At 39.5% G+C, this 20,862-nt stretch overlaps 1 protein-coding gene across 2 annotated transcripts in view; it reads left to right on the plus strand.

Annotated features, from left to right (window-relative positions):
* synpra (synaptoporin a) overlaps positions 1-15,781 on the plus strand; it is a 294,470-nt gene extending 278,689 nt beyond the window's left edge. For both annotated transcript variants that reach the window (XM_073072306.1, XM_073072307.1), the window contains 2 exons: positions 2,042-2,233; positions 12,879-15,781. In XM_073072306.1, coding sequence (XP_072928407.1) covers positions 2,042-2,233; positions 12,879-13,193 — 507 coding nt within the window. In that variant the 3' untranslated portion in view covers positions 13,194-15,781. The remainder of the gene's footprint in view (positions 1-2,041; positions 2,234-12,878) is intronic.
* Positions 15,782-20,862: the final 5,081 nt, after the last annotated feature.

Raw genomic sequence — 20,862 nt, forward strand, 5'->3', positions numbered from 1 at the left:
CTTTGAAAAGGAAAGAAGAGTTGGAAATATGCAGTAATTAATAGAGCTTGAAGACTGATTCATTCTGCTGGTTTACTGTTGATCTTTCATAGCTGAAACAATTCTTGTTTGTGATTAAAATAAAGATATTTCTTCTCACTTTCTGACAAGTTACAATTGAAGCATAGTGCAATTTTAAAGTTATTTACTCAGTGAAGTCTTTAATCTCCAGATTTAGCTCTTTACACATTCCACAAAAAAGTTTAAACAAGTGAAAGTTTATGGATACTTACATCCATTGTCATTGTCTTCCAAAGATAGCTATAAATATGATGTCAGCATCTGCAATCATGGTTCAAAAGTGAAAAATTGCAGATACATGAAATCTCAAATAAAATAAAACACAGTACCAACATTCATCAGGTCAGACTGTATCTGAGAAGAAAGAACCAGATTTAACATTTCAATTTCCTCAGAGCTGGGATCAGTTGGAAATAAAAGTTCTCAGTATGAATGTAGGGGTGGGGAGAGCAGAGGAAAGAAAATGAAAGGCTTGTGAAAGGATAAAGTCTAAGACTGTTTTTTAATCAAAGTTGTGATGGCACCAACTAGTACATGCTAAAGAATTACAACAAAATGTACATGGTAAAGGATGTAAATGGGAGACAGGAAGAAATCAGCAGTTTCTTAAAGAAAAGCAGATAAAATATGAGATACATTTTAGGATAGATGATTATCTGGAATTGTTGAGTTCAGTTTTGAGCCTTGAGGATTCTTATATGCTGAGTCTGAACATGATATGGTTTGAACTTCACTGGAGCAGTATAAAAGCCTGAAAGCAGAGAAGTTGAAGTTGGAGTGAAATAGGGAATTAAAGTGATAGGACACCAGAAGCTCAGCGTCTATGTTGCAGGCTGAATGGTGGAGTTCTGCATTTAGTTTTCCCGAAGCCAAGGAGACACATTGAGTGCAGTACACTGATAATAAGTACAAGTTAGTCACTGTTGGGCCTGCTGAAATTGCTTGGGGCCTTCAAATCTGAGAAAGGAAGAGGTAAAAAGATATTGTTTCTTCTCCTGTGGTTACTTGGGAAGATGCCACTGGTTTTGGAGATGACAGAGTGAGCCAAAATATTCAGGAGGGAAGTATCCATTCAGAATGCAGAAAGGGGAGGGGAAGGTCTGACCGGTGGTGGCATCACTGTGAAGGTGTCTGAACTGACAGCAATGAATTGCTGAATGTGCAAAATGGAGGAGCATAGTGACCAGAGGAAACTATCTTCACCTTATTTTGAGAAGATTGGGGGAGGGAACTGGTGCAGAAAACAGGGTAGAGATGTTTGAGGTTCTTTTCAGCTGTAGAATCTGGGAATCTTTGGAGGGAATTAGAACACTGGTATGGTAAATGGCATCATCAGAATACATGCTATGGAGATTGACAGCATGAATCGAGCCCTTTCAGGAAGCAGAGAAGAAATTATAACTAAGCTTTTTTTTGGTATCCACAGCCTTAAAATACTATTGGTCACAAGCCTATCCCTTTGAAATGAAGAAGTACAGGTAATGGGAAGAATCAGAGATTTACCAAGTGAAAATGAATCGTGGGTGGAATTTGGCAATGTATGTGAAACCTCCTGGTTCTCTTTGAGAAACTGATGTGAGTCCTCTGAATATATTAAAGGCTTGCACAGCTAATTAAGTTTTCTTTCACTGATTGTCTGTGCTGTTTCAATATTCTCTGACCAGCTCCAACCTCCTCCTTCCTCTTTCGGATCTACATGTTCTGCAGCCACAGCTTCCCTGGGGTGTAATTTTAACCTTCCACATTCACCTTAGCCAATGGACAAAAAAAAAACAAGATAGAGGATAATCAGGAGTCAAGTGACTGAAGGAGGTTTTTCATCGAACTGATCACTATAGCCTTGGCTGGGGGCAAGGTGAATTTGCACCTTTAGTATGAACAGGTTTCTATACAAGGAATCCTCAGATGGCAACGTGTAAATGTTGTGTCTCTTTACAACAAAACTGCAACTTACATGTGACTTTTTAAAAATCTCTTTCAGGACTTTATTGTGACTGTGGTCTTCTCATTCTTGTGGCTTGTGGGATCATCGGCCTGGGCAAAAGGACTCTCTGACGTCAAGGTTGCTACGGATCCTGACGAAGTGCTTTTGCTAATGTCAGCTTGCAAACAGCAAGGCAATAAATGCTTACCTGTTAGAGACCCTGCAATGTCAGGATTAAACACATCTGTTGTGAGTAGAACAATGTTATTAATATTTTTAATGTAAAGAGGAGGCTGCTTTAATGAGGGGACATAATGGTCTTTAATGTTCAGTGCCACAGACAGTAAAGTGAATCTGTAATCCTGTAATCTCCTAATCTCTGGTGTACCATAGGAGAAGCAGAACAAGAATGTAAATAGCTTTTAATTTTGCATAACAGCTTATGGTTGTGCAGAGAACAATACTGTCAATACCCTGGCAGCAAATGTCAAGAATTTTCAAAGTTCAAAAGTTCAAAGTAAATTTATTATCATATAAGAGCGGAATTGGGCTACTTGGCCCTTCGAGTCTGCTCTGCCATTTCATCATGGCTAATCCAATTTTGCTCTCAACCCCAATCTCCTGCCTTCTCCCCATATTTCTTCATGCCCTGACCGATCAAGAATCTATCAACCCCTGCCTTAAATATACATAAAGATTTGGCCTCCACAGCTGCCTCTGACAAAGAATTTCAGATTCACCATTCTCTGGCTGAAGAAATTCCTCCTCGTCTGCATTCTAAATGCAGATTTAGAATGCATTTAGACACAGACCCCACTATTCTGAGACTGTGTCCTCTGGTCTTAGACTCTCCCACAATAGAAAGTATCCTCTCCACATCAACTCTATCAAGGCCTTTCACCATTTGATAGATTTCAATGAAGTCAGCCCTCATTCTTCTGAATTCTAGTGAATACAGGCCAAGAGCCAACAAAGGCTCTTCATATGACAAGCCATTCAATCCTGGAATCAAACTTCCTTTGAACCCTCTCGAGTTTCTTCACATTCTTTCTAAGACAAGGGGCCCAGACCTGCTCACAATATTCCAAGAGATGTCTCACCAGTGTTTTATAATGTCTCAACATTACAGCCTTGCTTTTATATTCTAATCCTCTTGAAATGAACGTTAACATTTCATTTGCCTTCCTCACCACAGACTCAACCTGAAAATTAACCTTTGAGTAATCCTACACAAGAGCTCCCAAATCCCTTTGCACCTCAGTTTTTTTTGTATCTTCTCTCCATTTAGAAAATAGTCAACCCTTTCCTTTCTTCTACCAAAGTGCATGACCATACACTTCCCAACTGTATATTCCAGTTCTTTGCCCATTCCCCTAATCTGTCTGTCCTTCTGTAGCCTCTCTACTTCCTCAAAACTACCTGCCCCTCTACCTATCTTCGTATCATTTGCAAACTTTGAAATAAAGCCATCAATTCCATCATCCAAATCACTGACATATAACATAAAAAGAATCAGTCCCACACAGACGTCTGTGGAACACCATTATTTACTGGCAGACAACCAGGAAAGACTCCCTTTATTCCCACTCTTTGCCTCCTGCCGATCAGTCACTGTTTTATCCATGTTAGATTCTTTCCTGTAACAGCATGGGGTCCTAACTTGTCAAGCAGCCTCAAATGTGGCACCTTGTCAAAGGCTTTCTGAAAATCCAAGTACACAGCATCAACCAAATCTCCTTTGTCTATTCTGCTTGTTATTTCTTCAAAGAATTCCAACAGATTTGTCAGGCAAGACAAATGCCTTGAGGAAACTATGCTAAGTATGGTCTATTTTATCATGTGCCTCCAAGTACCCTGAGACCTCATCCTTAATCATCGACTCCAACATCTTCCTAACCACTGAAGTCAGACTAACTGGCCTATAGTATCGTTTCTTCTGCCCCTCTCACTTTTTGATGAGTGGAGTGATACTTGCCATTTTCCAGTCTTCTGGAACCATTCCAGTATTTGGTGATTCTTGAAAGATCGTTACTAATGCCTCCACAAACTCTTCAGCCACCTTTTTTTAGAACCCTGGAGTGTACACCATCTGGTCCAGGTGATTTACCTACCTTCAAGCCTTTCAGTTTCTCAAGAACCTTCTTTCTGGTTATGGTAACTTCACACACTTCATGACCCCTGACACGTGGAACTTCCACTGTACTGCTAGTTTCTTCCACAGTGAGGACTGATACAAAATACTTATTCAGTTCCTTTGCTATTTTGTTCTCCTTATTTTACTACCTTCCCAGCATCATTTTCCAACTGTCTGATATTGACTCTCACCTCTTTTTTACATTTCATGTATCTGAAGAAACTTTTGGTATCATCTTTAACATTACTGGCTAGCTTACTTTCATATTCCTTCTTTTCCTCCTTAATAACTTTTTTAGTTGCCTTCCGTTGGTTTTTAAAATCTCCTAACTTCCCACTATTTTTTGCTCTATTATATGCCCTCGCTTTGGTTTTTATGTTGGCTTTGATGTCTCTTGTTAGCCACATTTGTATCATCATGCCTTTAGAAACTTTTCCAGCCATTACAGTTCTGCCATCATCCCTGCCAGTGTTCTTTTCCAATCAATTCTGGCCAACTCCTCTCTCATGCCTCTGTAATTCCCTTTACTCCACTGTAATACCGATAAGAAGATTTTAGTTTCTCCTTCTCAGATTTCAGTGTGAATTTGATCACCTTATGATATCTTGCCCTTAAGGGTTTTTTTTTACCTTAAGCTCTCTGATCAATTCTGATTCATTGCACAACACCCAGTCCAGAATAGCCGATCCCCTAGTGGGCTCAACCACGAGCTGCTCTAAAAAGCCATCTCATAGATACTCTAGAAATTCCCTCTTTTAGAATCCAGCACCAACCTGATTTTCTCAATTTATCTGCATATTGAAATCCCCCATGACTAGTGTATCATTGCCCTTTTGGTATGCATTTTTTATCTGCCTTTGTAATTTACAGGTCTCATCCTTTCTACTGTTTGATGGTCTGTATACAACCCCATCAGGGTACTTTTACTTTTGCAGTTCCTTCGCTCTATCCACAATGCTTCAACACCTTCCAACCCTGTATCACCTCCTTCTAATGATTTGATTTCATTTTTTACCAACAGGGCAACACTGCCCCCTCTTCCTTCCTGCCTCGCCCTTTAATACAATGCGTATCCTTGCACATTAAACTCCCAGCTATAATCTTCTGTCAGCCATGATTCAGTGATGCCTACAACGTCATGCCTGCCAGTCTGCAACTGTGCGGCAAGTTCATCTACCTTATTCTGTAAACTGTACTGTGCACGTTCAAATACAGCACTTTCTGTCCTGTATTCACCCTTTTCGATTTTGTCCACCTTTCATCCTGTTGACTGCAATTTTGCCCTATCAACAGCCACTCCTCACTACAGAATGCCTCTGTTGGTAAGCCAGCTACCTTATCTTGAGCACTCTTATCCTCCTTTCCTACGGTATTTCTTGCATTGAAATATAGGCAGCTCAGGACACTGGTCGCATCATGCTCAACGTTTTGATTCCTAACTTTGTCTGAGGTCTTACCAACATCAGAATCTCTCCACTAACTGTCCTGGCACTCAACCCCTGCAACTCTAGTTTAAACCCCACCATGCAGCATTAACAAACCTTCCCGCTAGGATATTAGTCCCCCTCCAGTCTGGTACAAACTGTCCCTTCTATACAGGTCCCATCTTCCCTGGAAGAGAGCCAAATGATCCAGAAATCTTAAGCCCTCCCTTCTACACCAACTCCTTAGATATGTATTAAACTATATAATCATCCTAGTTCTAGCCTCACTAGCACATGGCACAGGTAGCAATCCTAACATCACAACCCTTTAATGTAGCACCTAATTCCCTGAACTCCATATGCAGAACCTCATCACTTGTCCTACCTATGCCATGGGTGTTGCACCTGACTGAAGCCCCCTCCTCACAAAACTTCCTATGTCCTTATTGGCCGCTGGTCAAAGCTCTTTTTCACTGTAGCGACCCACTGCTGCTTTTTGTACCCGGGCAGTAAATCTCATTGAAGACCCCTCCTCTCAAAACTTCCAATATCCATACACAACGTTGAGATTCGTTTTCTTGCAGGCATTTACAGGAAAACCGAAATACAATACAATTTTAAGAAAAACTATACATAAGCAGGCAAATACTGACAAACAACTGCGGTGCAAAAGAAGGTAAACGGCAAATAAAAATAACACTGAGAACATGAGTTGTAAAGACCCCTTGAAGGTGAGTCTGGAGATCATAATATTATTTCAGAGTAGTGGTGAATGAAGTTTCCAGACCAGTTCAGGAGATTGGTGGTTGTAGGATAATAACTGTTTCTGAACCTGGTGTTGTGGGACCTAAGGATTCTGTACCTCCTTCCTTATAGTAATGAGAAGATGGTGAGGGTCTTTGATGATGGATGCTGCTTTCTTGTGGCAGCACTCCACGTAAATGTACTCAGTACTGGGCAGAGGTTTGCCTCTGTTTGAAAGGGGTGTATCCACCACTTCCTGTACCCTTTACTGTTGATGGGCATCGGTGTTTCCATACCAGGCTGTGATGCAACAAGTTAGCATATTCTCCACTGTGTATCTATAGAAGTTTGTCAAAGATCTATAGGACTTGCATATATGTTTGCTGTCAGGAAAGAGAAGAACAATAAATTGCCAAGTAGATGGATAATGCACTTAAATGGAAAACATTTTTACAACACGGAGCTACAATTAATCTTTAATAATTTCTCATCTAGTAAGATTGTTCATAAACTCCATATTTTGCAAGACTTGTTCTAGGATAGTGTTCAAAGATGTCCTGTTATACCAGCAATATCATGATCATCAGTGGGAAGGCTTTGCTTGAGCAAGGACCAAGTGAGTTCATTTCAATAATCTTCCCAATGCCCTTTCCGAGTGAGAAGTGTGCTTTTGTCTCCTTATTCCTGAAGTGCTGACGCTGATTAGTAAAATTTCCCTAACTTGACTTGCTGTTTAATGATCTGCCACTATGAGGTCCTGTGATGGTGTTGGGTTGACAGTCCACAAAGCTCTAAACTCAAAAGACAATTTTAAGTCCTATCCGATGTATCTCCTCTGTGGTAGGGAGGGGAGCTCACCTCTCAAGTAATGGATATTGGCAGCTGGACCATGTTACAGAAACTAGACAGGGTTGTAAGCTAGTCCTCGAAGAGTAGGTAGATATAGTATCCATCACAGCCTTCCTTGCAACCCAGACTCAGCAATACCATCTGTTCAGTAGTCAGAGGAGTCAAGAGCAAAAACGTCAAGCACTGTGTCTTGATAGTTTAGTCTGATCAAACAACTGCTTTCTTGAAAGAGAAATATTTGTCTTGGTGACAACCTTGGATGCAATTTCAAGAAACCCTGAATGAATAACATCACAAAACGCTGCAGTTTCAAAAATCATTAGACACCACTTTATTCAAACAGCACTACCTTGATCAAATATCTTATGGGTTGATATTAGAATAAAAACTGTGTTCTCTACTCATTAACAGAGCTAACATCTTACAAGCTCAGAAGCTGAGAACAGATCAGAATATTGAATTAATGTGGTTGTGAGGCACATCTTTGCTGCATTTGAATATTGTTGATATCATTGTTCAGCAGGAAGACTATTCACATGAATTTGTTTAAAGAGCGTTGGGAGGAGCCGACACACAGCATCTGCATTGCCTTTATTTCAGATTGTGTTATTTTAAATTCATTCAGCTTCCAAAGTCTATCATTGCAAATTATAGTTAAATTGATTTTTAATTGCTGTCAAAACTGATATATTCTCCAACAAAATATATATTTCAGATTCCAGTACAATAACCTGAGAAATTCCTTTAGTGTGCAAAAAAACTAACAAACACAATATCAGTCAATCAAAAACAGCTCTTTCCTGTTGCAATGTCCCATCATAAACAATTTATATATTTTTTGAAATAAATGACATTATTGCTTTGCTGTGATGGGCAATATTAAATAATAAGCTGGAAAATGGAAAGAGAACACAAGGAAACTTTGGAAAAATGACAAGATGAGGAAGCAGAGAAAGAAGAAGACAGGAGACTACAGTATATGAATTTGCACTCATTAACAGATAGACTTAAGATCCATTGTGCAGTTCTATGAAACCTGCTTTCCTTTACCACTTATGGTATCAATTTATGAAAGTCAAAGGGACAGAATGGGCCCACTGAGATGCACAAGGGGAGTGATATTTTGGGTGGGAAGCCTGCAGGCTTTCTCTTACAAGTGCTAAGTCTCCTTTCTGCCCTGCTGGAGTTAAGGGGCAGCTTCTTACATGAAGGCAATCAAATATGCCGTACGAGGAGTGTGTTTGACAGAGATTTGCAAGTGGGAGTGGGTGGGTGGGGATTGGTGAAGATCCTGGGACAGTAAGCATCCAGGCTCCTCCTGGTTCCACAAACCCTAGTGGTCTTGATTGACTGTAGTGGTGACACCTCCAGACAAATGCATTTATGAAACACAATTGACATAATATTATATTCTAAGGCACTCCATCAAATCAAGATTTGACAAAGTTATATGAGGAGGTATTAACATTGGCATACAAAAGCTTGGATAAACATAAACAGGCTGTTTAAAGTGATGAAGTGGATGGAATTTGAAAATAAAGCTGAATATAATCTGTTCGTTGGTGAACGTCGCCGCTTCTGACATGGTGAAGGAAGGTGCTAATGATCACAGTGAAGGTGGATGGGGTAGGTACTGCTCCAAGCATCTCCTTCAATTCAGATTCAGATTCAGATTCAGTTTATTGTCATTTAGAAACCACAAATGCAATGGAGTTAAAAAATGAGACAACGTTCCTCCAGAATGATATCACAAAAGCACATGACAAAACAGACGACACCAGAAAATCCACATAACGTTTGGCAATCCCCAATCCAGAGTCCGGAGAGGCTGCTGCGTATTAATATCGTGCTACCATCTTAGCGCGTTCCCCGGAAAGGAGCTCCAATCCCACCAGACAAAACAAGACCAAAAACTAAAGCTACAAGACCTGCACAAAGCCACATAGTTACAACAGTGCAAACAATAGCATAATTGATTAAAAAACAGACCATGGGCACAGTAAAAATAGTCCAAAGATGTTAAAAGACTATAAGTTCAAAAGAAACCACCACACAGTTTCCACAAGTCCTCAGGGTCCCGATAGACTTGTCATCCCACGCCAGCGGCAGAAGGGAATAGCCCCGCTATGGACTTCCACGGAGCTGCCCGACTCAGCCTCGCAGACGCAGCACACACCGAAAGCGACCTGACCGCAGCGGACTCCAAGTCCGTCGAACCTCCGAGCCTCCGACCATCCCCTCCGGCACAGCTTCTCCGAGCACCATCCTCTGCCGAGCGTATTAAGATGCCCCCGCCAATGGCCATCGTCAACGCGACCCTGAGGACTGGGGGCCTGTTCTTCCCAGCAGAGACCCGGACCTCACAGCAGCAGCAGCAACGAAGAAGGTCTTCCTGAAGATTTCCAGATGTTCCTCCATGCTCCCACTTCTGTTTTTCATCTGATTATAATTGCGCGCAGCACCCCGCTTCACAAATAACAGATAATCAGCTCCTGAGTGGCGGCTGCAAGCTGCATCATACCGCCATCTTGAATTCAGGAATTATGTTCCTGGGCTGGGGTGAGTTACCTCCAACTGACAAACCAAGTTAGTTAATACAAAGTATGACTCTGTTATGGGAGTTTTAGCCCCTTCTTCAGTTCCACCAAAGTACTTTGAAGCCATTCTGCCAAATGCTGTTGTGTTAATGGAGACAGTATTCTTTCCTTTTCTTCAGTAGTCAGGTCTGAAGCTGAAGGCACATGATGAAACCCCAAGCTGCTTCCTAAACAATTACTGCCAGATTTAACTTGGGTGGCCACAGAAATAATCATGGTGGTTTTGAAAACAAAGATGAGAATTTTAAACTGAGCTGTAGCTAGACCAGGACTCAAGTTGATCCCCAGGAACTGGGGTGATAGGAGAAAAGGATTTACTCCAGTTAGCGGGTGCTGAGGATTATAAACAGTTGAAATTTAGGCTAGCTAGAGGAGCAGACAACCCCAAGAGGAGGCAGTTATGGCTGAAGGTCATAAACTGAAGCAGTGGTTCAGACATGATAATGTGGGGATGAAGGTAAGTGGTCTCAGTGAAGGACCAGATCAGAAACACATTTCAGGCTTTGTAAGAGCATCAGACTGCAAACAAGGAAACAGATGGAGTTGATAGCTAGGGAGCCAAGTTCCTAGCAAACACACAAGAATACAAGTCTTCTCAATACTTACATGGAAGAAATTTATGCTCTTCTTCAACTTTTAATCAGTTAATAAGATATGCATCTGACTCAGGCAGATGGAAATCAATAAAGAGTGGACATCTCGGCCCAAAATATCAACTGTTTATTCATTTCCATAGATGCTGCTTGACCAGCTGAGTTCCTCCATTATTTTGTGTGTGTTGTCTGGTTTTCCAGCGTCTTCAGATTTTCTCATTTTGTGACTCAGGCAGTCCACAGCCATGAAGCCAGTCATAGCCAATCCAGAAGACAATTAGTTGCAGGCCCAAGCCTCAGTTCAGCGCAGAGACTAGTAAGTTGCACGAGCACCAGTCCATCTCTCACCTCCTGATGCACCATCAATAACTCTCGGAGACGGGAGGCGAACGTTAGGCTTTTATTAGCTGCAAGACACCACGATTAGTAGCAAGAGACCACCACACAACATCCTGGAGACTGAGGGAGGAGCAGTACCTCCAATCGCCGTTATAGAGGGGTCTGTGGGAGGAGCCACAGGAGCAGTCAGCAGAGGGGCGTGTCCAGACAGGTATATGTAGTTCACCACACCTCCAGCCCCAACACCCTGACCTTTTCAATCTGACCCGGTGCTTAAATCAACCAAACAGCAGGTCGTTCCTTGCTCTTGGTCCTGGGCCCAGCCACTTCAATACATTCTCAGGCCAGGACCCATCAATGTGACCTATACCCAAATTTATATCTTGCTTATGAAAAAAAAATCAAGGAACGAAACACCAATATTTTCATAGAAAAATCTCAGGATCTTCTCCTTGGAATTTAAGAATAACAGGTCATAACATTCTCAATGCTGTATTTTTTTTGTTTCAATTCCATTCATTAATATATATAAAATTAATGCTTCTTAGCATACAGCATTCATTTCTAGGTTTATTTAACATGACAAAGCTAGACTCCTAAGCATGGGATTTGTGAATTATGCTTCTTTTGCTAAGGAATAATGATGACCAGTAATAGAATATATATTTTTCTCTAAAAAGCATTCTTTTCAACAATTTCCATGCTTCTACATTTGGTACCCAAAACTAAGCTTGCATTTTTGATGGAATAACAAGACAACTAGAATGTAATGTTGGTATGTGGTGAAAATGATAATAAGTAATTACTTGTTGGTTCAGTTCCTAAAGATAATTATGCTGAGAGCTAAAATTATATTTGTCACTTCAACTTGTTAAATAGTATGATAAATTGTTTTAAAGGTCACATAACACCTACAGTATGTACATACCAGGAGTAATTTCTAAAGACATAACTGTTTTCCTGCTGATCTGCATTTTTTGGTTGTCTTGCAAGGTCTGATTTTGTTGATGGCATAATAATAGCAATTACAGGTGGTAGAGCTCTTCAGACTCAATTGAAATCACGAACGTACACTGTGAACGATGACTGGTTGGTTCTCCAAATAATTATTTATGCTTTATGGACTTTTTCTCTCCAGCAATATGTTTTAGAATGCTAAGAAAGATTTAGTTTTGATTAAATTAGTAATAAAAATCAGGAATTATTTCTATGTAAATACGTTTTGAAACTCATTTGCATAGTTCTGCAGTTTGGGTAAATTGCAGTGACGTGAATTTTTAAAGTTTTTTGGACACTAATACTAAACAAATGATGCAGTGATAGCTGTCCATTGCGATTTCTTCCCAACATTCAAGCCATTGTAATGGAACCAAATACCCAGGTGAGAACAAATAATAATAATAATACTTTATTGATCCCGAGTGGGAAATGCTTTTGTTACAACAGCATTTAAAAACACACTTAGCAGTGTGCTTAACAAATAATAAATGCACATTAATAATAGTGTGAAAATAGTAATAATATAAACATAGTGTACCAATGTGCAATAATAATGTACAAAATTATAAAGCAGAGACTACTGTACTATGATGTGTGCTCACCTGTGGCTCAGAGATGAACTGTTGTATATGTGCATTGCATTTGGTAGGAAAGATTTTCTCTAATGATCCTTGTGACAGCAGAGCTGAATGAGTCTTTCTGAAAAGGTTCTTCTCTGCTTAGAGAGGATGTGCCAGATTGTCCATAATGGATAACGGTTTGGTTAGTGACCTCCTCTCCTCCACTAACTCAAAAGAATGCTCTGATGCTTATTTACCCTCAGCACTCAAAGACAAATTACACTCCTATTTAAATTCTTTATGCTGTGCTTGAAGTTCTTAATAAGTTCACCATCAATCAGGATAACCTTGATTGTCAAATTACAAATTCACCACTTTCATCTTTACAGCGCTGACACTTTGAGCATTTCATCAGGAATAGCAGAGTGAGTTAGTACCAGAGCACTTTAAAACAACTTTCTTATAGGTTCGTCACCGATAATTCATAATTGTAATTTTGTTTGCATCACAAACATAGTAGCAGCTCCTCCCCATCAGCTCTAAAATGTTCCACTTTGTTCCTCCCACTTATTCACAACTATGATAATTATGATACAAAAATATTCATAATGGAGACTGAAACATATAGAAACTGAATGTTTTATTATTTCCACAGGTGTTTGGATTTCTTAACTTTATTCTGTGGGCTGGCAATATTTGGTTTGTGTTCAAGGAGACTGGTTGGCACACATCTAGTCAACGGCACTCTCAAAGCACCATGGAAAAGCAGCCAGCCTCAAGTGGATTCAACCAATCTTACAACCAAGGTTCATGCGATCAAGAAAGCTATGGTCAAACTGGTGGATACAACCAACAGAGCTATGGACAGCAGGCAAGCTTTGGCCAACAAGCTTCCTATGGCCAGATTGGAGGATACAGTCAGGGTGGATACAGCCAGCAACCTCCAACTTCTTTTACCAATCAAATGTAACCCGTTCCAGGTGTAACTTTTATGTGTTCTTGTCTGAAATCTTCATAGTACAAGGTTTTCAGTTAGAGTTGATTGACAAAATGGCATTGAGTATTGCTGTGATATTGGTAATGAGAAATATCAGTAGAAAGTGGCAGTCATTTCAAATGTTTGTTAATAATGGTGTCCACGTGTTCAAATGTGGTGATTAAAGTATTGATGGTTACCATAAGTAAACTCTGCTTTATAAAATACCTCTGTGGTGATTGTCTTTTTCATGTTGTACTGAAATGGTAAAATCTGTTAAATAGTTGAAATGCACAAGTGTGATTTGCTTGTACACTGTTTGTTCCTGCCGTCTGTAGTAGATTCTCCCTAAGCAAGCAGAGATAAAACTGACTTAATCCTTTTGCACTTGGGTGAGAAGTAAGTGTCCCTTGCTGACTGTTAAAATACTGCATTGTATTTCAAAATAGGTTATGCATGGAGTTACTATACCTTTTCCACTGTGGCCTACTTTGATGTGGTGATACTTAAGAGCACCTTACGTGATGTCAGTAGAACAAATATGTTTACACTAGAATGAAAATTACCTTTGTAAGTCAGCTTTTAATGAATGCATTTTGTTCAAAAGTCTTTATATGTCTGAATGTAAAAGATATTTTGATTATTTATCTGTAAAGATTTGTATATGTGATTATTTTCAGCATGCAAGTGTGTATTTATAATATCTTCTACTTCACTGCAGTGGTTAAAAAAACTGCATCAGACAATCCTAAAATATTGAAAGATCTTTATTAAGGAAAATGCTTAATTTTTATGAATAGAAGTACAACCAGCTTGCAACTTGCCACAGCTATTTCTCCCAGTTAATCCATGGTTACAGTCAGTCATGTAGCTGCCTGCAATGTTGTGTCACTATGTTCGCACACTAATGAAACAGTGGTTGTAGAAATATTGGATTTATATGTGTGTAAAACAGTTAATATATTACGCTAGATATTTTGGCATTAGCTACGGATATTAAAGCACAAAGCAACTATTGTTCTTTCCAGTCTTTCTAACATTTAGTACTGTGGTATTGTGCAAATGATTGAAAAGTAGGTGTGTTAATGTATTCAAAGTAATCTCTAGCATATGTGACCACAACCAGGCAATGTAAACCAGTAGATAAATCTCTAAAACCAGTTGCATGATTTACACAGTACAGTCTTAATAATCTATATGTCATAACAACCCACATAGTCTGTTTCTTGCCAGATTTTAATGGGCCATGTTTGCTGTCAAAACAATAGTGGAGTTACTAATGGTGCTCAAAATAATCTACACAAAGATGCTACAGCAACTTTAAGTGAGGGGCAAATTTACATTTGAAACAAAAATATTTCAAACTGAAATGTGATGCTTCAAAGTTAACACTGGGGGAAAGACGTACACAATTGAATTGCAATGTATGTCAGAGCATTGGATTTATGCAAGCTAACCACACTGACAGAAGTCACTTCATGTCCACAATAGTCTAAGCCCCCTTTTAACAATAAGGTATTAATTAGTCTTGCCATCATCCCCATCAACTCTATTCCCATTCCTCTATCCCCTGCACTAAACTGTAATTCATTCAGGTTTTGATTGTTTTCAAGATAATTTAGCATTTTTTGTACCTGATTTTGGTTGAATTCATTTGCATTAATTTCCATTTCTATTTCAGTCATAAGTCTCCAGATTGGTTCAGGAGATGCATCTTGCTTGTCCTGTTCAGTCAGGTACTAGGTACTTAATATTACTTTTTGCAGTCATATAAGCTCACACTTTCGGTGATTTGTTCCACATTAAATTTAAGAACTTAGAGGATAACTCTACTCTCTAGAGCAAAGTACAACAAGGCTTACATATAGTAAATAGGAAAGACCTTATATAGTGCACTTAAAAGTCAGGAGGCATAGGCTTAAAGCATAAGCAAAAGGATCAGAGGAATAATGAGGAAAAATTTTCCAAAGCCAGGGAAGGTCGTGGCACTCACCATCTGCAAAAATGATACAGGCAGAAATCTGCAGGGTGACAGATTTAGGTTTAGAAGGTGGGATCAGATTAGAATTTCTTTTTGCCACTGGTTCCTCCACATTGGTTTGAACAGCCTCCTGTGCTGTATGTTTTCCATGATTCTAATGTTTTGATTTTATATTAAATTAATTATTTTATCATCAGCAGAATACTGAACCTTCTAATGGAGAGTGTTATACTCTACCCAGACCAACGTTGCCTAAAATAAATCAGAATTTTCATTGTTGCATTATTAGTTAGTTTTAATTACATTTTAAAAATCCAACAATATACAAGTATTTGGCTGATTTTTTAAAAATTAATTTACAGTTTCATACAAAAATTTAAATTGAAATGACAATTTTTGTGTTGCTCTCATCACAACTTGATACAGTTCTTTAAAAAAGCTGAACTGTGTAGTCGTCTAATGCTTAATATTGGTGTATAGCAACAATATTATTGTTTGATATTCATTGTATCTGGATATGATTCCTTTGTTATAAGTACAGTACATTGTGATTTCCATTTTAAAATATCAAATTAAAGTGCAATACTGCATTCCAATGAAAGTATTTAGCTTGTTATTTGCACTGGCTGCTATGAAAAATAATTGAAAAATTGTGTTGAGAATGTGGTGGCCTATGGTGAAGAGAGAAATCAAAGCAAGACTAGGGTACATGGGAGCACAGTGGCTAATGCAACGTTTTTACAGCTCAGCCATTCCGGAGTTTGGATTTCAATTCCGGCGCTGATTGTAAGGAGTTTCTACATTCTCCTTGTGAGTGCGTGGGTCTGCTTTGAGTGCTCCGGTTCCCTCCCACAGTCCAAAGGCATACTGATTAGTAAGTTAAGTGGTCATTGTAGATTATCCTGTGATTAGGCTAGTGTTAAATAGGTGGGTTGCTGGGTAGTGCAGCCTGTTTGGCGCTCTATCTCTAAATAAATAAAACAACAAATGTTGGAAATCTCCAATAAAAACAGAAAATGATGGAAAAATTCAGTAGGTTAAGCAGCATCTGTAGAAATAGTTAACAGTTCAGGTCAAAGATCTGCTATGATTGTTCTTAATAGAGACAAATAACATGGGTAAAAATGCTGGAACATATTTATTATTTACAGGATATTTAGTAATGGCTTTTGCACAACTTGAGCATGTGCAACCAACTCACTAACATTACTTCCAGTTCCGGGTGAACAGCCGGCAATGCACACTGGGATCTGCAGTTCTTTATTATGTACACATCCTTAAAGAAAACAAATACGATACTATATCCTCATAAACTTGCAAGAAATAATAATCCTTTTCAACAAAGATATTTACATTAACTTCAATTGTAATGAGTAATTATTCACTCTTCAACTCTCAATCAGTTTCATAAGTGGTTTGATGATCCTTTTTGGTCTGCTATTTGTCTCCACTGATGTATTGTTTTCACCCTTATTCACTCTTCAATTCTCAATCAGTTTTTCAAGTGGTTTGATGGTCCTTTTTGGTCTGCTATTTGTCTCAACTGATGTACAGTATTGCTTTCACCTGCTGTGCTAATACTAGTGTCTTTCTGAGAACGCTGATCTACATGTTTGTTTCTTTCACATCTTTCTATTGTGTTCCTGTCTGTCCATCTCTGTTCTTGATCTTGCTGTCTGACCATAATTAATTCCACATGCCTCATAATGGAGCCCTGGAATACTTTTATGTGATCAATGAGTCTGCGCACAAGTTCCAACTGATTCTGTCTCAATTCATAGAGCTCCTTCTGTTGGAAGCATATCATAGATAGCAACTCCTCCTTTTGGTTTGTGTTGACCTGGTGGTGCTGTTCTGACCTTGGGGTCAGTGTGGTCTACCCAGTTTCCTGTTAGTTTTTCCTCTTCAACTTCAGAGAAGATCCTGGAGATATTTTTGATTTCCACTCTTTAACTGGAAGTCGATGAGAGACAGATTTTGATCCAAAGCTGCATGTTGTGAAAGCAAGACTGGCGACTTCATCATCATGATGCTGATGTAGATGGTACGGATGCCTCTGAAAGGTGGTGTTCTTGTGCTTCTCGTACATAACCTCTTTGGATCTCTCAAGAATGCTGTCACAAGTTTCTCGAGTTGCATCAGGTAATCATTCAAGCCTCTCAAAGACATCTGCGTACTCTTCCATGGGTGTTGTGTGGTCCTCCTCGGTTTGTGAAGCCATTACAAGCACTCCTTCCTCCAGACCTGGCTTTCCACATGCACTCAGAGCCAATGTTCCCTCTAAGGTGTGTGCATGCACACAGCTTTTGCTACTAGTGCATAAAGGAATTTAAACCGCACACAATAGATTGTTACCCTCTACCTCGTTGGCATGTTAAGTATATATCATGATTGTACACAATTACATTTCCTTTATGGTGTTGACAATGTGGAGCTTGCAATGATTTGTCTGCAGAGTTTAGAACTGGCTTATTTATACTATTTTCATTGAAGAAATTGTTGATCCAATTCCAAACAAAGAACCAAAGCTGCTGCTACATCAAAAGCTCATGAGGTCAGGAACGTGCAGCTCTGAGAAATATTTATGTACAATACAGAAACTGGTATTACCTGCTAGTATCGTCTCGATGCAAAAGTTGCTGGAGAAGTTTCCAATGGGAAGAAATGGAGTGGTATTTGGAAACTTGACCTTTTAAGGCATCACTTAGCAAGCAAATCACATATGGACAGTGTGCAAAAGCTCTGGCATGAAGCACCTTTGTACCCGCTACAGGCCTGCTGCATATGTTCTGTGAGAAGTGCAGATGAATGAGAGCAAAACTGATCAAACCCAGAGGAGATCAAAGTTCTAATTGTCAGTGCTTTGCTAGCTATTAAAATGAATACCTGTCTATATAAAATTCAATGCAGACATACTGTTGTCACTGAGCAACAAACTGCACAGCACAAGATTTTTTCACACACTGGTCATTACAAATTAAAGGGAACATTGCTCCGAACTAATATTGGCTGTACTCTCTTATCTACAATCAATAGTTGTGCCTTTAAGTGCTTCCCCTTGTGCTTGAAGATCACTATACCACCCCCTTTTACTAGATTATTCTCTCCAGTATAGCCTGTCACTTTTAAATCTTGCTCTTTACTTGGAGAGTCTTGTAATCATCCATGAACAACAAATTCACCTGAGCATCAGTGTCAAGCTTGAATGGAATGGCTGTCTCATTCACAGTCACTGGAACATTCATTCTGTTTTACCAGCACCAGCAGTCTGTATCAACAAAGGCTTCCTCCATTTCCTCAGCAACAGCACGTACCTTCCTCTTGGAAGCCCCCACTTTGCAAAATGATACTTCTTCCCGCACTGATTGCAGGACTTTCCGTAAGCAGGACACATTTTTTTTTGATGTGCCAACCTCCAGAATTGCTGCATTTGCTGTTTGAACCTACCTCCTTGCTTTGCTGTTGCGTTGGGAAACGTCTTGTGCTCTGTTCCTTTGTTTTCACAGCATGATTTGTTGTTCCTGCTCTGTGCATTTCCTTAGCTTGTGGTTGTGTGCTCCCCACTGCCCTACGCATAGCCACAGCTTTTTGTAGCATTAACTCTTTTACATGGTGCAAGCTTTCTCTATGTCCATTATCTGGGATTCCACAAACTATTTTGCCTCTAACTCATGAGTCTCTCAGATCTCCAAACTCGTAGGACTTACTCAGTGGGTGAAGCTCAGCTAAGTATTGGTCAAAGCTAACATCTTGTTTCTGGTCACAGGAAACTAACATGTCTTTAAAATGTGTTGTTTTTACTTGGGCCCAGATACTCATCAAATTTTGTCATCAGAGTGTTCAATCTAAAGTCTGTCCCATCAATTTGAAAACTGTTAAGGATGTCCAAAGCACCTTCGCCAATTACATGTAAAAAGATAGACACTTTCTAATATCCATCAGCCCCACCAGCTCTGCTCACTGCTAAATAAATAATGAATTGCTGTTTGAAGTGTTTCCAGTCACCAGCAAGCTGCATAGGTGCGGGAGGACTTGGATTTCTGGCATCTCGCACCTTAATCTCTTGGTGAACCTCTGGAATAATGTGGTGTGTCACCACTCTGGCCACCGACCACACTCTCTTTTTCTTTTTTCTTCCTGTCAGAAGTAGCATCTCTTTCTTAGTCGGTCACAATATTCATTTATGCTCCCTGGTTTGACCTCATGCCAACTTCTGACAGCATGTTATATTTGTTCTTAATAAAGACAAACAGCATGGGTAAAAATGCTAGCACATATTTTGTAGCCTGGGGAAAAGTACACACTCAGGACAACAAATACTTTTTCGGGTTTTAATTCCTTTATCTGTTTTAGAAGTTTTAGTGCCGGAAGAGGGTCTTAAAACAAAACGAACGAACTTACAACCAGTTCCTGCCATTACAATCTCCGTTTAACCTTCAATCCACACACTTGTGTATCGATGGATTGCGTATGCAGTATAAAAATACATAAAGAAAACCACACAAAACTAATACAGTACTAATACGGTAGTGGCAATTCTGAAGGAACGCAATACAAACAAGATTAGAATCCCCCCAACCCTGTACCTTATACATAGCAGTGAAAATGTAAGGGAATACATCTCATCTAAGACGTCTACTCCCACACATGTTTAACTTCCAAACAGAGACTAAACATTCACATTATGCTGTTACATTCACAGTCAGTCATGATACTATAAAGTTAGACAAAAGGTACGCTTTGGCACAACTTTTACACGATATTGCCTGGTAGTTAAATTACAGGAAGACTGACCTACTTGGCCGGTGAGGAACTTCACACAAGCCACGCTATCCGCGCCAATGCCTTCACTCATGAAAATCTAAAGCATCCGCATGTAAAGCATGTCAGTTTACCGATATTCTCGATTTGCCAACGAGTATAAACAAATTCACATGGATATCATCGATTAATGCTCATCTTTCCTCAGCATGCCCCATATTTCTGGGAGGAACTTAATCCCAAAGCTCCACCAGTTTCCTCTGCAGAAAACAAAATGGTCTCCCCACTATCCCGCGTGTACGTAATGACGTCACCATCTCCACTTAAAGGCACAGACAACTATTCTAGCATTACCCAGATGAATGCCTGAGTACATTTTATAATGATAATGAATAGTATTCAATGGTCACCCAGTTACACATATTTGTTATTTATAGGACACTTCAGTAATGGTTTCTGCTCAAAATGCGCACATGCAACCAGCTCACTGATGTCCCCTCTGCTTCCAGGTGAACCACCCACATTGCACACAGGGACTGCACACTGGGAAGGATCAAAATAACATAAGACCCTTCTTCAGAGCTCATCAGCACTGGTTCTCTGTAACAGAACATTGTTAGACCCTGCCTCTCAATGAATTATATCCCTCCATATGTTCTTCCCTATTTCCCATACCCAACCACGATCCTTTAAATATGTCAAGAGTGACCACTACAATGCTGTTTTCAATTAAAATGGTCCAGACGTCAACTCCGATATCTTAGAATCTTAATATTTGCAAAAAGGAGTTTAAACCTGGATAGGTCCCTCGGTTTTTCTAATTGATTCTACTGGACTCTTGGTGATTTTATAGTGGGATTGAAATATGTAAGATATTAATGAATCTGGGGAACCTTTATTCCAATTCTTCTATCTCAATAC

Source organism: Hemitrygon akajei, chromosome 19 (assembly GCF_048418815.1).
Source record: "Hemitrygon akajei chromosome 19, sHemAka1.3, whole genome shotgun sequence".
Lineage (NCBI taxonomy): Eukaryota > Metazoa > Chordata > Chondrichthyes > Myliobatiformes > Dasyatidae > Hemitrygon > Hemitrygon akajei.